Source organism: Glycine max, chromosome 9 (assembly GCF_000004515.6).
Source record: "Glycine max cultivar Williams 82 chromosome 9, Glycine_max_v4.0, whole genome shotgun sequence".
NCBI classification, from domain to species: domain Eukaryota; kingdom Viridiplantae; phylum Streptophyta; class Magnoliopsida; order Fabales; family Fabaceae; genus Glycine; species Glycine max.
Genome location: NC_038245.2, coordinates 33,661,806 through 33,674,708, shown reverse-complemented (window position 1 = coordinate 33,674,708; position 12,903 = coordinate 33,661,806). Strand labels below are relative to the sequence as shown.

General features: G+C 29.8%; 1 protein-coding gene across 1 annotated transcript; it reads right to left on the bottom strand.

Annotated features, from left to right (window-relative positions):
* Positions 1-1,018: 1,018 nt before the first annotated feature.
* On the bottom strand, positions 1,019-7,596 carry MYB136 (MYB transcription factor MYB136). The gene is made up of 8 exons (NM_001249038.2): positions 7,309-7,596; positions 5,211-5,268; positions 3,892-4,015; positions 3,646-3,813; positions 3,383-3,484; positions 2,611-2,720; positions 2,308-2,367; positions 1,019-1,475 (listed from the first exon to the last, which is right to left on the bottom strand). Exons 1-8 carry the CDS (start codon positions 7,530-7,532, stop codon positions 1,413-1,415), a joined length of 909 nt encoding a protein of 302 aa, NP_001235967.1. The 5' UTR covers positions 7,533-7,596; the 3' UTR covers positions 1,019-1,412.
* Positions 7,597-12,903: the final 5,307 nt, after the last annotated feature.

Sequence of the window (12,903 nt, the reverse complement as noted above, 5' to 3'; positions counted from 1 at the left end):
TGAAAAAGAGCAAGTGTTTTCTACCTCTGACTTTGCCTCGTATACCTTCTTTCTAAGGAATGTAGTCAATGCGCTTCTACGAATGCAAATATAAAAATGCAACGAATTTATGCTATGTAGTCAATGCACTTCTATCGCAAATATAATTTATTGCTATGTTGCACCGAATTTATGCAATGATACTATATTAAAGCCAAATTCAATATTCGACTGAGAAAGTAAAACAGAGAGTATAAAAGAAGAGTGGAGTTTTTGCTCACTGCTGCAATTGAATATAGTTGAACCTACTATCCAATACCGCAGTTATTTAGATACTTGTAAAGCCAACTAACTACTGCTGAAGTAATACTAAAGAACTGAAAAAAAAAAAAAAAAACCTTCAGAATCCAAGACGGCTTTCTAACAAATGTAGTTTACAAGAATCAGGTTAGAGACTTATGAGTTAACGGGCTAGCTTAAAAATTTCGACATCTCCAGGATTATTACTTTTAATTCCCAATGATCGGATTCAATAAAACTCCTAAATGCTCCATTACCGCCAATCCTATAATTGTGTTTGAATAGAGGCATTTAAAAATTTCGAGAAATTTGAAATACAACGAAATTTAATTCTTCAACTGAGTTCCACTTGGGAAAACTTCTAAATATATTTATTTCTTTATCAATAGATTCTTATCGATCATAAATTATTATTACAAATATGCTCAAGAAAGCTAAAGCTAATTTCACCGTTTTTTTATAAATCACCGGTTATTAAAACAACTCTTAACTAAAAGAAAAACTGAAAAAAGTGCACCAATCTCAGTTGTTCATCAAGGTTAGTAGCTTATGTTCTTAACTCGTTATGATTGATTCATTTCCATATCCAGTGCCCATAACATTTTTAAGCTGGGTATATATTCAATAAGATTCCACAGACAAGGAATATAATATTCTTGCTTCCAACTGTTAGATGTTTGTCTGAATTTAATACACAAATTTAGGTACAGACCTACACAAAAATAGAATATAATATTCTTGCTACCAAATATTTTGATTTTTGGTGAATTTTAATACACAATTATTAGGTTCTGTACAGACCTACACAGAACTAGGAAGTAATTATACAATCTCACATTATTATTTTCTTTTTAATAGTAGATTCATATATACACGGTATCATAATAAATTATTCAAATTAAATGATTTGCATAGCTAAGATGACGAGCAACAGCAGTAAAATCTAGAGCAGAATAAAAATTAGCTGTGACTCGAGCGTCTTCAGTTTGTTGTTGCCTTGACATGACCATCAGTATCTTTATCACATAATCGAAAATAATAGCACCCTGACTGCATCCAATTGGTGGAAAATGAAGCCATTTTCTGCCTCCATCCCATTAGCACTCTTCAACTGCTCTCGTGCATGGGTCTATCTATCCGCGTTGATAGTTATTATCTCTCTCTGGTTCAACCTCATATGATGAAAGCAGCTTTCTCTGTATGAATTATGATGCATGTACATTAATAAAGAGGATGACCTCATATATCAAGTTCCTTCTTTCCTCTAAAAGATTCAATTGGGATTGTCTTTTCAGCTTATTAACTCCACAAGCCATGCTAGTCACAGATTTTTTAAACACCAATATACCATCTGAACATACAGTTTTGTGAAATGTGTCTGTTTGTTTTGTTTTAAACAGTAATGATAGCAAACAAATGCATCCATCAAACAAAAGAAGCATTGAAGTCAAAACCTTCATATGTAATAGAAAATACAAGATTCAGTTGAAGTATGGAGGGAAAAAAATGTGCTGAGTTTGAGTTAAATGATGATTAATAATAGCCTCCGAGTTTGATGTTTCTTGATGGAGCTAAGCTCAAGGACAAAATGAATAAAAGGACATTGGTAGTAGGATGAGAAATGAAATGCTATAGACATGGCACTAGACAATGGCATGCCATGTATCTTACACCAGGCCAACAAACATAAAAAACATTGGAATTAACACGCAACTGCTATTGATAAAAAAAAATTTCTCTGGCTGATGATAATTGTTTCTAAATTCTCTTTTGTTTCCTTTGCTGAGATGATAAAAAGAAATCCACTAATAGGAGAGAAGAAGAAAAATATATAGGATACAGGATAACATGTCTTGCAACAGAAGCAACCATGAAAATCTTACTCCAAATGATATGGGCAGTAAAAACTGAAACAAGATAACACTTTACCAAAATGAACTCTAATGGTGCTTATACAGGGCAGGCAATTACTCAGCATGACATGCTAGATATTTATAGCAATCTAAAGGTCAGAGCATGAATACTTACATGATGCTCAAAATCTGGGCTAGTTAAATTGATGGACAGGTTTCTCATTAACAGTAGCACCTAAAAACAGACAAGGACATACATTTGTAAGTACTTTTGGACGAGCGTAAAGTCATTTATACAATTGTAGTAGACATAACTCAATAATAAGTCAGGTTCAAATCAAGCTTTAATGTCAACCTAAGGAGTAGCCATCAATGGCTTGATGCATATTAAAAACCAATTTGCTACAAAGTATCTATAACAGAATCCAATCTAGCTGAACAGAACAGCAAATATTGGAGTGAAAGAACAGATACATACCGTCTCAACATCTATACGGTCCATCTTTTTTAGTTTCTGCAGATGCTCAGTTGCATTTGGGTCAAACAAACTGCCAATGAAGCCGTATACCTCAGTAAAATCTGGAAGAACTGCACTAAGAAAAAGAACATTAAACTACTAATTAAAATATCAAGACAACAATAAATATAAAAAATCTTTAATACTTAAAAAAGGAAACTTCATCACAAGAAAAAAAAGATGATTTTTTATAAGGAATTTTGTAAGTGGGTCAAAGTGGGAGTTTGTAGAAAGCTACTCAAACAACTTTCAGGACATGATGAATACGGGAGGAAATGAGTCACAAAAAGATTACACTCGACCTTTTCATCCGTAAAGCACATAAATTTTAAAATGATATGTCTGGGACAGGATTCCATCAAATGCAAAAAATAAATTGAAGGTACCAAACATATCAGCAATATACAAAAATTTTCAGCATTATTTATAGAGTACAGTTGAATTCGAATAAAAGCTGACAGCCTATAATTTTCAGCAAGTCAGTTATATCAAAGTTCAAGTGAAAATTTTGGTGCATAAGACAATCATATCAACATCAATGTCCAAGATTGAAAATCAAGTTACTTCAACCCCACATAGTGTAGTTTTTTTTTTTTTTTGATATACAACTGGAGTAAAGTACACACTGAGCACAAAGTATATTCATAACAACACTCAGTAAACTTGTCATGCATGCATGTAACTATCAAAGAAAATCAACATGAACTATTAAGGAAAACCACTAAAACCTTGCCTCTCAATGGATGGATTTTATTCCCTTGACCATTAGATTCACCAACCGGCCGCACTTTAGGAGTACTTTCACCGCTACTACAAGGATTATTCACTTTTTTCACTGCAATAAACATATAATGTTGCAAACACAAGAAAGTAGTTAGTATCTTTTAATTTTTTGGCAACAAGTATCTTCAATAAACTATGTCTACTTTTCATTAACAAAATTCCAGGATCACTATAAGCAAAATTTAAGGTAAAGAAAATTGTAGCATTTGATACCAGGAGATAAATTGACAGTTTGCAAGGTGTTGTTTGACCAGGATGATGACACGGTGTTCATAATAGGAGTTTTAAGCATTGGTGGGGCATCATTCTTTGAGATGTATCCAGGTTCAAGCAAAGCAGATGAAGACTGAAAACGTCCGGATACTTGTGAGAGTACAGGAGCTGCCAGATATCAATTATAAAATATCAGATATAAATGCACTTAAATTGACTAAAAAAGAAATGGTGAAAGATTATGACCATTTTTGGAAGCTTTTTGAGGATATGGATGGGCAGCTTTTCTTTTAGGCCTGGGTGGTGGAAGATGTTCACTTGTCCCACTCTTCTGAACTTTTAGAAAGTATTTCTGTGCATGACTACGTATCTACAAAGTGAGTAGAAATTATCATTAGTCCTTAAACTAGATTACAGTGTGTTGGGGTGAGGAATTGAAAGAGGCATTCAATTTTTAAGTGGATTTAAAATTCCACATATCAAAATGACTTATTTTCATGTCAGAAGCAAAACCATTCCTTACTCTGTACCTAACAGAGTAACTGTATAAAATTTTAGTGCAGTTGGTTCTTTATAAAAACTTTTGTGATGCTTTGCCCGTGTTCTGCTCTCACATGCGGAAGCATGCTAAAGATTACAAAAACCATTCCTGGATCTGCATCTAACACCTAAGCTTTTAGTATAGTTGGTTGGTCAATTTTTTTTCAGAGAATAACAAAGTATGATATAAATGATGGTTACAAACATCTAATAATAATTTAATAATAAAGGATTAAAAATAAAATGTTGTATATATTAACCTAGATCCCAAAGTGACTGCAATAAGAGAGAAAGTACCCATAGTATTAATATTTAAGCCTAACATTTATGGAACAAACAATTTGTTTGACAAGAGCTCTACAATAAAGTAGCAGAAAGCACAATAACATCACAATGCAACAGCTTGCATTGTATAGAATGAACATGAAACTCATGTTATATACCTCAAATTTTAAATTGAAGCACCTTGCCTAAAAAAAACTAGCAGTGGGCTAAAATGGGTATTATCCTATTAGGTTTATTTTTTCCTTATAAAAGATACAACCTTTTTATTAAATGGACGAGGGAATCAACAAATCATCCCTACTAGAGCAGCAGAGCACAATAAGCCAGTGAGAAAGATATGGCGACTCAAGGAGAATGTGGTTGAATGACACATCATTTCTTTTTGGGGGGTGGGGGCATAAGACCTATTGGCATTTCATTTCCAGCAAGATATAGTTCCACCGGCAAAATTTGAAAACTACATGACCAATTAATTGATTAACCACATTCAGACATCATGGATTTCCTCCTACCAGATGATAGCTGAACTGATTTTAATTAGTGAATACCCCTTTTCTTGCCATGGCTCTGTTGACTTCCCTCCCAAAACATCAAGAACAAAAACAATTTTAACAAGAAAATGAGAGAATGGATACTTTCAAGGAGCAGACTAAAATGAAATATCTAGACTTAAATTGAGAAATACTAAAGATAATTCTGCACTTCAGGCAAAGAAAGTTTTTTTGTTCAATTAGAATTACCTGTATAACACTCTTTGATCCAACAAATGCTTCAATCTTTTTCCAGTCACGGTCAAACCTGAAAAAAGAAATGAAGGAACAAAACAATGTGAGGATAGTGGCAAATAGAGACCCCAAGGTCAAGAAAGGGGAGAAACAAACACTAGCTTTAATTTGAAACACCAGATTCCTTGTAAGGGAAAGGAATTGAGTCTTGACCTCTCATTCTCAATGAAGCTCTCCACCATAATAATGTAATGATTTACAACATTCTCAAGTTATTACCAAAATTTAAAATGAAAAGCATGATACTTTTAAGAGTATTTTGGTTAAAGAAAAATGCCCACATTTCCAAGGGTGTTTCTCAACCTTTAAATTTTTTGTTGTTAATTTTGTATATGGTTTTCTCACTGGTGACCTAATAGATGTTTCAAGGGAAGTTCTATTACTGAAAGAGTGGAAGGCAAAAGGCTTACATAGCTTTGCATTTTTAGTCACTTTGGCTCACTAGCTCCTCCCTTTTTTTTTAAAAAAAAAGTGGAGTTCTTGTCTTTCACCTATATATTTCCTATTTCTAATTACTATAATATTTTCTTCTACAGAGAGAGGTAATAACGTTCCTAATATGATCATATAAAATTAAACTAAGAGGAATCTACACTAACCTGGCTTTAGGTCATTCACCAAAAAAAAACTGGCTTTAGGTCATTGTGTCGTATCATGAACAAATAATATGTTTACCATGATCCTACAATCCCATGGAGAGAAACATATTGTCAAAATATAGGCATTATTGGTGTAGGAAATCTTCTTAACATACTAAATGCTCTTTAGATTAATTATTCCAATTATTGTTTTCATTTTTCCGCTCTATTTTCTTTTTCCAGTTGTGATTGCCAATGTCTCTGGGCCTATATGCACCTATTCTTTCCAATTTATTGACCATTGTAAGGAAAAAGAAGTTTTTCATTGTGGAAGGATGAGAATGAAAATAGTAAATAGTTCAAACAGCTTAATCCAATTAGTCCAGCTGGTCCGTATTTGGGAGTCAGGTCTGGTCAGAAGGGAAGCAAAAAGCCGTCTTTGACTGGTTAAACCCAACCATAATTGTAATCGAAGCAATCAAAGGATTACAATATATGTGGAATAGAATTTACCAGTTGAATCAACCTTAATTTTTAGTGCAATTCTAGTTCTACTGTTCTAGTATTAAAACTATTGAGCATTGTCCTAATGTCCCCAATCCCCATTCTCTCTCCTTGATAATGGACATTCCAACCTTGTTTAAGAATTAAGATCCTCGCTCTACCACTTATCTAATTGATACCTCAAATTCAACTCCTTCAACGTGGCTTGTATGCCAGACAGGGTTTGAACCAATAGTGATAATTTGACACCATAAAGAAGAAATAAATAATATCAATTCCAGCATCTAACCAAAAAAATTTCAAAAAGAATAAGAAACTGGCTCTCAATCAAGATCATTTCTGATATTCTCTCTTTCACAATCTTCATCATTTCTAAGTCCTAACAAGAAACCATGCTAAAATTAGCAATGGGACACTTATGAGCCAGTTCGGTTTTAAAAAATGTATTCTTTTCATTTCATTATTTAACTAATGACTACCAAAGTGCTACTTGTTTTCACGTTGTTTTCTATTTTTCTCCTAATTTCACTAATAATTTTTTTTTATTTCCAAACATGCGTGCATAAAATCATTGAAAATGGAAAGCAAAAAAAAAAAAAAAAACGTAACATTATAGCTAAACACAAAAACTACAAACATAAAACATTTATCACACCAAGCACGCCCTCAATTCCCCATTGCTTTGACCACGTCAACTCAGCATAAAAAATCAAATTTACCCTTTCCATTCCAACACATTCACCCTCATAAAACATCAACCCCAATTCCACCCCCACCAAACCTATCCCCCAAACCCTAAATCCCCCACTCTCGCACACAATTCAGCTCATGCAACTCACAGAACCGTCACCGAGTACTAAAATTCAACTAACCAATGCTTCAACCGAACTCCTAACCTCAATTACCGAATTTTCATAAGCAAACAAAAATTAAAAGATAAATTAAAAAAAAAAAGGAGCGAACATGATTACAGTTGAATTGCTTCGAGGAACTTGTCGTGTTCGGGTTCGGTCCAGTTCTCCCTTGACTTTGTGATGGTGTAGGGCTTGCGGATCTTCTTGGCGGCGTCCTCCGACGAGTTCGCGGCGGCGGCAGCGGCGGAGACGGAAGCGAAGGGAGGCTTCCCCGGAAGAGCCATGCCACCACTAGGATCCAAGTAGAATCCCTCGGGCGGGTTCGGGTTTTTGGATACCATTTTCAAAGATTTTAGAGAGAGAGTTAAATGCGGGATTTGTGGCGAAACGTATGGCAAATTTATGTAAGAACAAATGTTAGGTGCACTGGTGCGGCACTGATGCTTTTATTTATGAAGAGAAATATTATTAAATATTAAAAATTAAAAATATAGTAGTACATAGTACACTTAATACAACACTTTAAAATATGAGTTTAATTTGTATTTGTCGTCAATTTAAAAAAAACACTACACTGCAAAATCAACAAATCAATTAGATACGAAGGTATATTCTTAAAATAATTATTTAATAGACATTAAATTTATTATATATGATAATTTTATAATTAGATAATAATGTAAAATAATTTTTATACTACAAACACATATTTATATCAACTACTATAGCTTCGTTCTTTTTTATTTGTTTAATTTTTTAGAAAATATTTTATTTATTTATCATTTGCAAAGTTTAAGATTACATTAATTGTTTTTATATCAAGTATATCTTTACTTATCTCTTATTTTTTTAATTAATTATGTAAAATCGAAAGAGAAAAAAAAAGTAAGAAATTCTGGAACTATTTTATTATAATTGAGAAAAATTAGTGTATTTCTTGATTTTTATATAATAACCTTAAAAATGAGTTTGGTTGTATGAATGTAAAGGAATGAATGAGAATTGAGAAGAAATATTTAAATTAAAGTTATGTGGTAGAGATGTGAAATCTACGTTAATTTTTTAATATTTTCCTTCAATTTTCTTTCAATTTCATGCATTCATAGGAGTCATAAAAAAACAGATAAAAAGGAACAAATAGAGTATAAAATATAAGTATTAAAATTTATAAGATGACATGAGTTTAATGTATGTATGTTTTTCAAGTAATACATATTCCTATGCATGTTGAGGCCAATTCATATCTCTTGCATGAGTTGTGTCATTGACCTCAAAGAACATTAAGGTGATGAAACAAATACATTTTTAATGATGTCTGTGTCTACCTTGCGTAAGTAAAACAGCTTAGGCAGAGTCCGAAAGTTTTATCAACAGTCTAATTTACTAATAAAAAATGAATGAATGAGATTGGTTATCTATTTTTGTTCTTTTTACTTTATTTTTCTTCTTTTCCATTATATTGTTTTACCTTTTTCTCTTTCCCCTCTTCTCTACCAAAATGATAGATCTGGTTTACTCCTTCCTCGCCATTGTAGACCACAACCTCTCTTTCACCACCACCGTCGCAACCCAACACTCACTTCAACATGCAAAACCAAGTTAAATAACTCTTCGTTGGTCATCACTACTTTGGCCATCTATGGGAGCAAGAGAGAGAAGGTGGCCATGCAAAGTTTGTCATTTATTTAACTAAAACACCCCGTGCAACATGCAAAACCTAGATACATGACCTTACACATCCACCACTTATATGTAAAATTTGTCATCTATTTAACTGAAACATCAATTTTAATAGGAAAATAACATAAGAAAATCTTTAAAAATTATTTTTTCTTAATAAACATTGTCTAATTTTTTAAAAAAGTTATATTTTGTTTAATTAAAATTTTTCAAATAACTTCTTCAACACTTTCAACTAACCATTACATTTAAAATTCTTTGATGCCTATGTATAACTTACACTAATAGTTCATGAAAATAACTTTTGTTGTTTAATTTTTTTTATATGTTTGATTCTTTCACTTTGATCGCATGGATCATATATCACCCATCTCACTTACACCTCTTTTATTTTTAAATTTTTTTCACTCTACATTCCAAAGGTGGTCAACAAAATGAAAAATAACATTTGTTTCATGTGCTACCAACAGGTCATCATGTCCTCTAATATCCAACTCTTAAAAGAATGATGTGAAAATGGCAAAGAATGAAAAAATAGGAAAATATAAAATAGTACATAAAGAAATGATTGTAATACTTTTATTTATCTTCCTTTTGTGATTCTCAAGTTTTTGTAACTATCATTTTATGATCATGTTATTCTATAAAATAGATTAATTAATGAATTAATAAATATAATATTCTACAAAAAAATAATAGCATATAAGATAATAATTTGATTTGGATAGAAGATATTGTTTAGAGCATTTATAGAATCTTGTTAGTAATGTCTGAATTTAGCAGTTAACTATTGTTATGTAATCACTCATAAATTAATTTTTCGTTTATAGTATAATTTAAATGATAAAATTGGTAAAAAGAAGGTGAAAAGTATGAAAAATAAAGAATAAAATTGAGAAAATATGATAATGAATATACTAATAATTTACATACAATATGAGACTTAATTAAAAAATTAAAAATATTTTCAATGACCCAAATGACAATACATAATTGAATTCATGGACCAAAATTATAATAAATGATTAAACTTATAAACTAAAATGACATTAAAATGTTAAATTTAGTGCCTAAATTAAAAAATTTAACCATTTTTTAAACTAACAAATTAGTTCGTCTAGAATATAATGAGAAATTATTCTCACTGGATAAGCAACAGACTGTCTTGCACTTCCAGGTACCTCCTATTTTCATTTAACAATCAACTTAAGGTTTCTGATTCGGTTGATTTGTCCAATGACGCAAATTAATTTTGATAACATTGATTTAATTTCTAATTTAAGAAGTTATGTTGACAATTTTATTATTAATAATAAATTTTAATCAGTAAAAAAGGTTAAAAAGTGTATCAACAGTTCTATTATTAATTATTGTCTTTGTATAATCATTTAAAGAATAATTTTGAACCTTTATATAGTGTTTTCTTAAAAATCACGTTATTTATTAGATAAAAATACTAAATACGTTTTACGTTTTCAACACATTAAATAATTTTTATTTGTCGTCTATGCCTTCTTTATTATGTAACGTCAGTATGGTGGAAATTTCTTCAACCGTGTTTCCACAGGATTTTTAGTTCTCGCGGGAGGTTTTTCCCATTTTTTCCATAAAAAAATATTTAATAATTTTTATAAAATATTAAAATAAATTATTGATTTTTTTAAATCAAAATATAAAACATCACTAGGAACTTAAGGATTCTACTAATGGAGGGTCTTAAATAAAAGACACTAATCAAGAAATTCATAAATATTTTTTTTATTAAAAAACATAGCATACATATTGAAAATCAGTATCAGGTATCTTATACTCTCGTCGTTTAATCATAAAAAAAATATATTCTCGTCATTTTATATTTTTATATGTCTACTCTTAAAAATATTTCATTTTGTCAATCTGTTCATTTATAAATGCAATATAATATTAATTATTATTTTATACTTGCATTTTTATCTTCACTCAATATCTAAATGTTCTATACACTTATTGTAAATATAGATAAATAATAAAAAATATATTAAAATAAAAGCAAATAATATAAACAATGACATTAATTTTATTCTTCAATTTATGTATTATACTCCTAAATAAATAGAAAAAAAACTGAAATAATAACAACTTTTTATAAATCAATTATGCTTAATTATTTAACTAATATTATATGAACAATTCTTAGTATTTTGCATATATATGTATGAAGAAAAAGCATTTTGCATGTATTACTAAAATTTTATATATTTTAAGAAAATCATATAAAATATTTATTTTTAATAATTTTTTATCATGTTGTTTATACGGATTATCTATCTACTACTTGAATACAAGAAAATTGAGTCTACTACCGCCAAGACCAACAACTTATTTTAATTTTAATATTTATATAAATTAAATATTTATTTAGCATCTCTAAAAATGGGATCTTGAACTGTCATCCACCTTGATCGTGTTGATGGCCATCATTGATTAGTTACTGGATAATATATTATAATGTTAGAGTTAGTAATTATCATGAAAATAACTATGTTTTTGGAAGGTGATTTTATCCAAACTTATTCAAGAAGGCTTGGTAACTGTAATTAATGTTTTGGTAGCTGAATTATGGGCCATTTGGTATGGTATGAGGATGGCTTCGGACAATGGAATTCAACACTTGAGGGTGGAATCGGATTCTGTTGATGCAGTGAAAGCGATTAATGAAGCTTTGGTTCGGCATGACCATTTTCACGAGCTGTGCAAAGAGATTTGCAAGATCAGAGATGAATTTTTAATTTGAATTGTATTCTTGTGAATGAATGCAGTGAATCAAACCAGCTGGCTGACAGTTTTTCCAAGCATGGTCTTTCTTTTAGTACGGATTGTATTTTCTTCTCTTCCTTTCCTGCTTTTGCTTTAAACTCCATTATGAACGATAATATTGTAAACAATTTGCAATTCATAATCTACTAGTTCTTGGGTCTAGGGTTTCTTGCCCAGCCAATATATATATATATATATATATATATATATATATATATATATATATATATAAATAAATAAAGAGATTCACTTATTTTAAGAATAATTCTTTTAGAGTTATTTTTTATGTTCGTCTCATTTTTTTAAGATTTAATAATTATAATAAATAATTAACTTTAAGTATTAGATATAAGAAAAATGAATAATAAAAATAAAAAATAACTCTATGAAATAAGTAAATCTCCTCTCTCTATATATATATTTCATTATAATAACCACCGTCAATATACACTTCCATAAATTACACTTCCATAAATTATGATATGACTAAGAATAGTTCATTATTCAATATTATTAAAAAATCATTTTTTAATATATAATTATTATATCATAATTATAATAACTTTAAAGGATATAAAAATAATATTTCATTGAATAAAAATTTAAGGATGAACCATTAGCTAGTAAAGGCTATTATTATAATCTTAATAATTTGTGTTTAGAATTATATCATTACATGCATGTCTTTTAACATATTTCCATACATATAATGATATTTAATTAAATTCATATTTATTTATTTATATGTGAAAATATTATGCGTTGTTATATAATCATTCAATTTTTATTGATTTTTAAAATAATTTAAATAATAATTTATAATTAAATGATAATATAAAATTATTTTAGATTCTCAATATACATTAAACTCAATCTATATATGATTATTTCAGTTTAAGTTTGTAACAAATAATATAAATGATATATATACTATTTGTACAGTGTTATCATATATACTATTACAACAAAAAATTTTATCATTGATTGACACAGTGTCCATATTAATCGCACTTTACTTCGCTTCGTGTCATAACAAATTCCGCTTAGCACAAACATCAAAAGATCAAAAACAAAGTAGTAATACCTTCTTATTCTCTCCTTCAGGGTGATCCGAACAAATTTGAAAGTTTGAATGTATTTTTCATTACTTCCTTTCTCCATTCAAACACTCGTGAGTAAAAATAGTAGTATAACAACAAATCTGAGGGATTGAAGAATATCTTAAACAACAACCAA